The sequence below is a fragment of the Danio rerio genome, chromosome 5, assembly GCF_052040795.2.
Source record: "Danio rerio strain M-AB ecotype USA chromosome 5, GRCz13ab, whole genome shotgun sequence".
NCBI classification, from domain to species: Eukaryota; Metazoa; Chordata; class Actinopteri; order Cypriniformes; family Danionidae; genus Danio; species Danio rerio.
The window spans coordinates 7287501-7297119 of NC_141025.1; the positions used below are offsets into that span (position 1 = coordinate 7287501).

The 9619-nt window shown below is 36.0% G+C and overlaps 1 protein-coding gene across 1 annotated transcript in view; it reads left to right on the top strand.

Moving 5' to 3' along the window:
- Positions 1 to 9385, top strand: part of tnks1bp1 (tankyrase 1 binding protein 1) — a 58388-nt gene extending 49003 nt beyond the window's left edge. Inside the window, 3 exon segments of the mRNA NM_001267589.1 lie at positions 2955 to 3103; positions 6417 to 6508; positions 9209 to 9385. Of these exon segments, the coding sequence (NP_001254518.1) occupies positions 2955 to 3103; positions 6417 to 6492 (225 nt within the window). The 3' untranslated portion in view covers positions 6493 to 6508; positions 9209 to 9385.
- The last annotated feature ends 234 nt before the right edge of the window (positions 9386 to 9619 follow it).

The following is a 9619-nucleotide window of genomic DNA, read 5'->3' on the forward strand; positions in this document are numbered from 1 at the left end:
ACACCTTTACCAACATTAAAATGCTTTTTTGATGCAAAATTAATTTATAAAGTTATTCCTTACGCCGATTAAAAAAAGTTGAGTAGGCCTAGCCCACTATAATAAAAAAACATTCTCTAATTGTAGAACTAAATACACTGATATGCATTGAAATACATGATGAATACTCTTCTTGACACACGAGTGTAAAGCCTGCAGCTCACAACAAATGTGGAAAGTTCTTGCGTATCGTAATTAACAAGCCGTTTACTGCTAATTTGATGTAATTTTGCTCACATGGATAATTGAATATTAATCAGATGATGTCATTACGCTGCTGTGCCGTCAGCGCCAATCTTTGCATTGCTGATCATGATTTGGAGGATCGATAGATCTTTCATTCTCAACACACGCAGCGATCTCAGATCAGCTTTTCCAGACTATTTAATCTGATTCGCAAAATTGTTTGAAGAACCAAATTAACCAGAGATCAGTTATCAAGATTAAAAGATGCAGGAACTGCCAAATCATCTTAGATCATTTAAGCGAGGTACGAAGAATGGACCCTGAACTGAACTAATCTAAACTGAACTGAACTTAAACCCTGAAAACCGAACTACACAGTTTCAGTTCACTATAATCTTATGTGAAGCTGCTTTGACACAATCTGCATTGTAATTAAGATGAATTGAATTAAATTTAAAATAAGAAATCTGTTATTAAATTCTTGTCACACAACCAGCGATCGCTTTCCAGAGATCGCTGGTTCTCACACGAACTCTCAAAACTACATTTCTGCATTTCCCAGGACTACATTTTCATACATCCACTGCTCCCAAACACGCACGCCTGTTCACTCATCTATCCTGATTGCAATCACCAGCTGAACCTTGTCACAGACTGATATCACTCCATTCATAAGCCACTCTTTCACCCTTCCAGATGGCCGAGTCTTGTTTGCATTTTGTGACATTAAACGCGTTTCCCTGTCTTGTTTCTCCGTGTCTCGATCCTAGCCTTGTATCCTTGTTATCCTGTGTAGCCGCCTGCCTTTCGACCTTTAGCCTGTTTAACGTTTATGATTCTGGACTGCCTTAATATACCCGTTTGCACCTGATGACCACTGCTTGCCTGACATTGAATAAACCTGCATATTAGATCTTACCTTCTGTTGTGAGTGTCACTCCCCCCAGTCGTTAGAATTCTCACCTTTATAGTCCTTTATAGAGTCCTTTGTTTGTCTTCAGAGCACAAATTACATTAATTGCTGGAGATCCAGAACTCAATTATTAGTACTATGATCATGGCAAAGATAAAAATAATTAGTTTTTAGAAATTAAAATGATTGTCTCCGTTAAACAACACTTGTGAGATATTTTTTAAATAATTAGAATTTGACAGGAGGGCTAATCATTTTGACTGTAAATGTATACAGTTGAAGTCAGAAGTATTAATCCCCATGTATATTTTATTCCCAAAATTATTTTTGATGGAAAGAAGATTTCTTCAACACATTTCTAAACATAATAGTTTTAATAATTCATTTCTAATATCTGATTTATTTTATCTTTGCCATGATGACAGTACATAATGTTTGACTAGATATTTTTCTAGACACTTCTATACAGCTTAAAGTAAATTTTGACTTCAACTGTAAATATTCAATATATATAATACAATATTTGTAGTATTGATCCACATCTGTAGTGGTCACTTTTTACATTAAGGTGTCTTTGTTACAGTCTAACTACTCATTTAACTACTGATTTATATTGATTAATTACATATAGCCCCTATATAGTAAGGGTTAGAATGCAGCTTATAGGTATAGTGTTGCATTGTAAATAAAATCCATAAATAAGCAGTTTCCTATACTTTGTGATTCATGTTTTTATCATTATTTTTTTTCTGTTTATTTCTGCTTTTGAGTTTATTATGGAATCTTGATCTTTTTTCCAACAACTTTCAACCTTGAAAAGTTACAAAAAAGTGACTTTTATGGACATTTTTAATAGTTTAAAGGGGTGTTTTGTCTGATTGGTTTTATATATTACGCTACAAAAACCTTGTAATAAACTACCAGCACATTTTCTCTTATTTTTTACAGACTTATTTCTCTCTATGTTATTTATTATACAGTGATATATAATAAACAATAAATATACACATAATTGAGTACACCCGCTTTTGAAAATTAATATTTTTCTCAATTTCTCAGTGAATATAAGCAATGTATTTTGGTGCATTTAAGCAAAACAGATTTATTAACCAGATATATTTATTCCAATAATATTTTAGTCACCAAACATTTTTAGAAATTGAAAGATAGTACAATAAAATTTAAGCATAATATTGCAAAAAAAAGTGCACAACCTACAAAATTACCTTCTTGTTTTTTTTTGTTTAAAATTTGTATTTAATATTTTTCTATAACATATAAATTTGGCTGTACTAGTTTTTGAACTGTTATCGTAAGGTATTTTGTTAGATAAGCTCCAGATCTGGCTTCAGTACTGACTAATTTAATATATATATGGACAAATATAATATTGTATAGCTTCCTATTAAAAATATCAATTTAAAAGAGAGATTTATGAGGCGTGAACTCATATATGCTGAGCACTGTACATTATATTATTTCAAACTCCTAAAACAACAATAAAAGTCACTTTGTTAAACTGTAAAGTTGAATTTTTAACATCAAAAGTCGACAGAGCATCAGAGGACCAACATCCCATAATGCAATTCACAACTGTAAATAAAAAGAAAACACAGAAGATATGTAAAGTTGAATTTTTAACATCAAAAGTCGACAGAGCATCAGAGGACCAACATCCCATAATGCAATTTACAACCGTAAATAAAGAGAAAACAAAAAATATGGAATCTGTTCATTAACAGATATTGTTTACAGTGTTAACAGTTTCATCAGTGTTGTCTCCTCATGTCTTGTTGCTGGTGTTTGTGTTGTTCAGGCTCAGTTGAAGCGCAGGAGTGCCGCTCTAGATTCAGATGCTCAAGCAGAAGCTGCTACCCCTCCGTCTGTTCCCTCTCGCTCTCCCCGAACACCCAGCAAGACCCTCGGCCCCCGAGTGCTGCCCCCTGCTGACGCAAAGGATGCTAGGTAAGTGGACCAGAATCTAGAATGCATGTCTGCGTCTGAAATTGCCTACTACACAGGTACTGCATTTGAATATAAATGTACTACTCGGCCAGTAGAAAAGTGCGTTCTGTACAGTATGAATGTCAGTAGTGTGAATGGAACTCATGTACCACATCCGCCATTTTCTCAGCATCACGTGACCTACCCACATCAGTTGGGTAAAGTCCAGAAACAGCTGAAGTCAGAATTATTAGCCCCCCTGAATTGTTATTAGCCTCACTGTTTATTATATAATATAATAATTTCTGTTTATTCATAATAAACATAATGTTCATAATAAACCTAATGTTTATTATGTTTATTATATAATAGCCTCACTGTTTATTTTTTTCCAAATTTCTGTTTAACGGAGAGAAGATTTCTTCTGCACATTTCTAAACATAATAGTTTTAATAACTTATTTTTAATAACTAATTTATTTTATCTTTACATAATTACACAATTGGTAATATATATATAATATAATATTAATATAATATTTAATATTTTTAATATATATTATATATATATATATATATATATATATATATATATATATATATATTTTTTTTTTTTTTTTTTTTTTTTTTTTTTTTTTTCTCAGAGATGGGTTCCGGCTGAAAGGGCATGCGCTGCGTAAAAAACTGCTGGATAAGTTGGCTGTTTATTACACTGTGGCGACCCCGGACTAGAACTCATCTCTGAAAAAAAAAATAAAAAATATATATATATATATATATATATATATATATATATATATATATATATATATATATATATATATAACTCATCTCTGAATAAAAAATAAAATATATATATATATATATATATATATATATATATATATATATATATATATATATATATATATATATATATATATATATATATTTATACAACAGTTCTGTCTGGTTCTCAAATCTGATTGGCTGATAGCCGTGCGATATTCAGCAATATCAGAACTCCTACAGCCTCTTTACCCTTTGTGTATTACTCCGCCCACATACAGCCAGCAAAAAGCAGACACTACAGATCTGAAGTTTAAAAGATGCACGCTCAGCTGTTTAACTGTCAGCTTATGATTTGAATCCAAGGCGGAAGAAAGTAGTTCCTCATACAAAAGGGTTTTTGAGACTCTCCATGTTTGATTTTGTTTTTATATACACAATTATTCCGTCAAACTGTTGTATAAACGCAATATCACACTTGTAGCAGTGCGATATGACTGTATAACGGCACTGGTGGGTGCACTAAGGCACTTGGCCTGCAGCCTCGTGCCAACGCACGCCTCCCACCAGTGCCAATATACAGCCATATCAAATGAACAAAGAACAAATTAATATTTCAATGACTTCTAATCTTTCACACAACACATTTGATGGTGGTAGATACTGTGGTCAGGCCCGGATTGGCTAATCGGGAGGATTCCTGATAGGCTGGTCCGTTTTTTTGGCCATGACAGCAGGTGTCCCTAGCTGCCTGCCCTGCACTCTGAGCAGTCGCGCTTTTATCATTCATTCATTTATTTGACCATAGCCTCAATCTTTTTATGCATCATTTGACCGCAGCTCCACTCTTTTTATTTGTTTTCTCTCATCCCCGTGAGCAGAATGCAGCCTGCATTTTAATAATGTCCAATAAAGAAATCTATGAAGTCCGATTTTTGTCAGAAGTTGACTTTCAATCTTCACTCAGAGATACATAAACGAATTCAAATAAAGTAAACAAAATATAACCTCAGATTTCAAGCATCACGAATGCGATAAAGAAAACTGTGACTCCGCTGTCTTCTAAAGAACGCACTGCCATCAGATTTGACAGACACAGTTCTGAAAGAGTCCCCACACACTTTTTAACATGCTATATATCCTCAGTGCCAAAGGCACCGAATATCCATCTGAACACACATAAATATTCTCAAATGCAAACAAAACTGTTTTAAAAAAAGTTCTTAAATGCATACAATTAAAAAAAACAACCCGGGCTCATTGTGGAAACCGCGAAATACATCCCGGGAGGTACGTATTCGAGCAGTTTTTGTTTTCGAGGATGCGCGAGAGGCCGCTGTGCGCGATTTTTTTTGTCTCGAGCGCCTCTCGGGAGCGTGCGCCTTTCACGCCCGTGCTGTTCTCTCGTGAAAAGCCGCCAGAGGCCGCTGTGGAGCGACCGACCGTCAGACTGACTGAACGATCGACCGGGCGGCCGGCCAACCAGGCCGCCCTCCTCTTCCTCCTCCTCCTCCTTCCCTAAACCCAAGCGACGGTTTGCAAAAGCCGTCCAGAAAAAAAAAAAAGCAAAATCCCTCGTCTTTGATTTCGACCACGTTTTCGGATCCCGCCGCGTTTTCGCCCTTGTTTTTTGGATTCTGTTTTTTATCTTACCTGATTTCTGGAACCGCTCTTCCCCGGACCCGATCCCGGTCGTCCCCGCGGCCGGCTCCTCTTTCTCCGGTCTCCACTCCGCTGACGTAACACTGCGAGCTAAGCGGATAAACTGGTTGCAGCGGGAAAGCCCTCCACACGGAGGCGAGCCGTCAGCCGGCGAGTGCAAAGAGGAGGAGCAGAGCGGCGTCCCACAGCCCCGCAGCGTTCGCTCGAAAAAAACTAAACGCGGCCATACGTACCTCCGGCCACGTAAATCGCGGTCTTCAGAAACTTCCGCGTGGCTACGTTTCCAGAATGAGCTTGGGTTGCAAAAAAAATATTCAAAACTGAAATGCATCATGTAACATTAGTTATTAAATTCAAACAAATAGGCTCATATATTCAGATATTGCAGAAACGGGCATTGTGATGTTTTAAAGAACAGTGCTGGAAAGTTTAGCTACTCTTTAATGCTCTCATATTTATGACAAATATTTGAAGTTAGACAGCAGCTGTTTCCCTGAAAAAGACCTGATAGTGTCATTCGAAGATTCAATACATTTGATTTGAATCTTTATTTTATACATGTAGCTTAACTTATATTTGTATTTATTTGATATTTTTTCATTTCAAGGTTTGGATATTCATGAGCGCTAATTCTTACAGAACATAGACTCTGATAGTGTTAAACATTACATTGTGTTACTGTTAAAATAAACCTTCACTGTGAAGTATTGAATTGGAAATGACCTTATTTTAATATAGTCAGCCGTGAACTGAAGTGGGCCGGTCTAAGGCTTAAACCTCCAGGGCTGAAAAGGAGTCCCACTCCGGCCCTGATTGTGGTGCTTATTTTTTTTAATGCTAAATGTAATGGGAATGATTGAAACTGTGTCACATAATTGTAGTAACAGTGATTCTTTTAAACCCAGGTCCGGATCTTCTCCCTCGTGGCTGCTTGAACTCAAATCTAAGAAGCGAATAAGTCAACCTGAAAGTGAAGCGTGAAGCTCATGAAGATCAGGTCAGTCAAGTCCAGTCAGTCAATTCTCTCAAATATTAAGTGAAGTTTTTCAAACTAATTTCGAGAGGAGCACGTGATATAATTGACTGCAGCTGGCCGCCTATCTACACTCATTAGTTAGCCAATCAGATCTATCCTAACTCACTATAAGTAGCCTAGCTAGATATTACTCCCTTATCTTCGTTTTCCGAAGAAACCCCCATCCACCCCCTTTCTCCTCCTTTCCTCCTTTAAAAAAAGGGGAGCTCTCGAGAACCACCCGATCTCGTACTCCCCTCACATGTTCTATGGACCTGGCTGGAGCCCTGGGCTCAACTATCTCCGAGCTCAGGGTTCTCTCCCGGGACAGCATGCCAAACCTGCTTACAGTTGTCAAGCAATATCTAAGTGTGAACTCTTGAATAATATACAGCGGGGGACAAAAGTATTGAACATGTCATGTTTTTTTCCTGGGAATTATACTTCTAAAGGAGCTGTTGTCATAGAATTGAACCAGATTTTGGTAAAAACCCAAACAGAAAATTAAAACTAAACATGAGTTGTGTGTAATAACTATGAAATGACACATTGAGAAAGTCCTGAACTACTGAAATATATTGAATAGTTTATATGAAAGGCTTTTTTTGGTGATGGCAGCTTAAAGACGCCTCTCATATGGAGAATGAAGTCATGTACATTACTCAGCTGTGAGTTTTTGACTTCATTAGAGTGTAAAAAAAATTGACGGTTCTGTGGGTCTCGTCTATTAAATCTGACCTTTATTTTGTATTTCCTATTGGATTCAATTCAGGTGATTGGCTGGGCCATTCTACAGCTTGATTTTCTTCCTTTGAAAGCATTTGAGAGTTTCCTTGGCTGTGTTTTGATCATTGTCTTGCTGAAATGTCCACCCTTTGTTGGTTCATCCTTGTCCTCATGTTGATGTAGATCAGTGGTTCTCAAACTTTTTTTCATCAAGTACCACCTCAGAAAAAAGATTGTCTCTCCAAGTACCACCAAAATGAGCAGTATTGAAATACAGTAGCGTAGTAGGCCCAGTAAAGCAGCTACAGCTCTGCATAGTTAAAAAAAACCTGGCAGATTACCTCAGAAATAAGCTATATGTCATATATGGCATATTATATGCATCATTTTTGATAAATTTTGAAATATATGTAGCATGTACATGACATATTTTATTCCTCTGCGTACCACTAGAAGGAAGCCTGTGTACCACTAGTGGTACACGTACCACAGTTTGAAAACCACTGATGTAGATGATGGACTGAAGCAGCTGATATTCATTTACACTGATGGAGGGCAGAGAGTTGCTGAAGAACTACTTAAAGATTTCAGCTGCTGTCTGGGCTTTCACTGCCTTTCTACACCTCCCTTTCTTCATGTGTTCAATACTTTTTCCCTGCATCATTTCATTTCATTACACATAACTTTACTTCAAAATGAATTAGATTTGTTTTCTTTACTTATGTGGACTTCTTTGGTTTCTGCCAACATCCAGTGAAAATTTCAAGTCAGGGCACCTTTAGAAATATGTTTTCTGAGAAAAATGGTGATGTGTTCAATACTTATTTTCCTCACTGTATAATGGAACTCATTGAGTAGAACAAATTACATGTTGCTCCTTCCATCTCCACTAGAGGGTGACAAAACACACTTTTACATTCACAGGCTCACTGACATCTCCATGATTCTAAATGGAACAATGATGGCTGAAATTATTTTTGGCCGTAGATCTGTGGAGGATCAGTGTTTAAAAAATTAAAATAATGTACTTTAAACATGATTCATCATATACATGTTTGAGTGTTTATATAGACAATCTGTTTTGTGGGTCTTCTCACATCAACTACCTCTTGTTTCAGATTGCAGCAGAGGCTATATATATATATACACACACACACACACACACCCACAGTTGAAGTCAGAATTATTAGCCCTCCTTTGAGTTTTTTTTTTTTTCTTCTTCTTTAAATATTTCCTAATTGATGTTTAACAGAGCAAGGACATTTTCAGTATGTCTGATAATATTTTTCCTCTGGAGAAAGTTATTTCAGCTAGAATAAAAGCAGTTTTTTTATTTTTTTGAAAACATTTTATGGTCAAAATTATTTGCCCCTTTAAGCTATATTTTTCCGGTAGTCTACAGAACAAACCATCGTTATACAATAACTTGCCTAATTACCCTAACCTGCCTAGTTAACCTAATTAACCTAGTTAAGCCTTTAAATGTCACTTTAAGCTGTATAGAAGTGTCTTGAAAAATATCTAGTCAAATATTATTTACTGTCATCATGGCAAATAAAAAATATTATTAGAATATTAGAAGATTATTAGAAATGAGTTTTTAAAACTATTATGTCTAGAAATGTGTTGAAAAATTCTTCTCTCGGTTAAACAGAAATTGGGAAAAAAATAAATAGGGGGCAAATAATTCAGGGGGGCTAATAATTCTGACGTCAGCATATATATATATATATATATACATATGACTTTACATGAGAATTTTTGAGTGGGATTAAGGATTGTGGTGTGTAAACGGGATCATTATAAGAGCTCCTTTGTGCCGACTGCTGTTAAATTAGATTGGTTCATTAGATATTTCCAAGTGTACCTAACAAGAGTGACTTTTTGGGGGGGGGTTGTTTTATTGCAGTGTCTCTCCTTACATTTTTAGAAGTGGCTTGCTCTTTTAATTCGCAGGTCTGATGATGCAGTTTGCCATTTTTTTCTGCCAAGAAAGAGTGTGTGACGCCACAAAGATGCCAAAGGAACTGACTTACACAAATGAGACGTGCAATGAGCTTTCATTCTCATGTTGACTGAGTATCAGACTATTTGTTTGTTTGTTTCTTTGACTAAAATGTTTTGCAAAGATGATGTCACGTTATGCACCCTTAAATTATTATTTTTTTTTTTTACATCAAAGCCTGTCATGTTCATTTGGCAGCATCAAAAATGGCACAAGTGCTGTTTACTGCCAGTCAACGGGATGTGTACGTTATTTTAAAGTTTTAATTCTGTTTACGTTTATTCATTATGCTGAAAAACATCTCTCGAAGTTCCTCCAGTTTTTCAAGCTTGCCTGGAAATCAGAAATCAGTATAGCTTCAT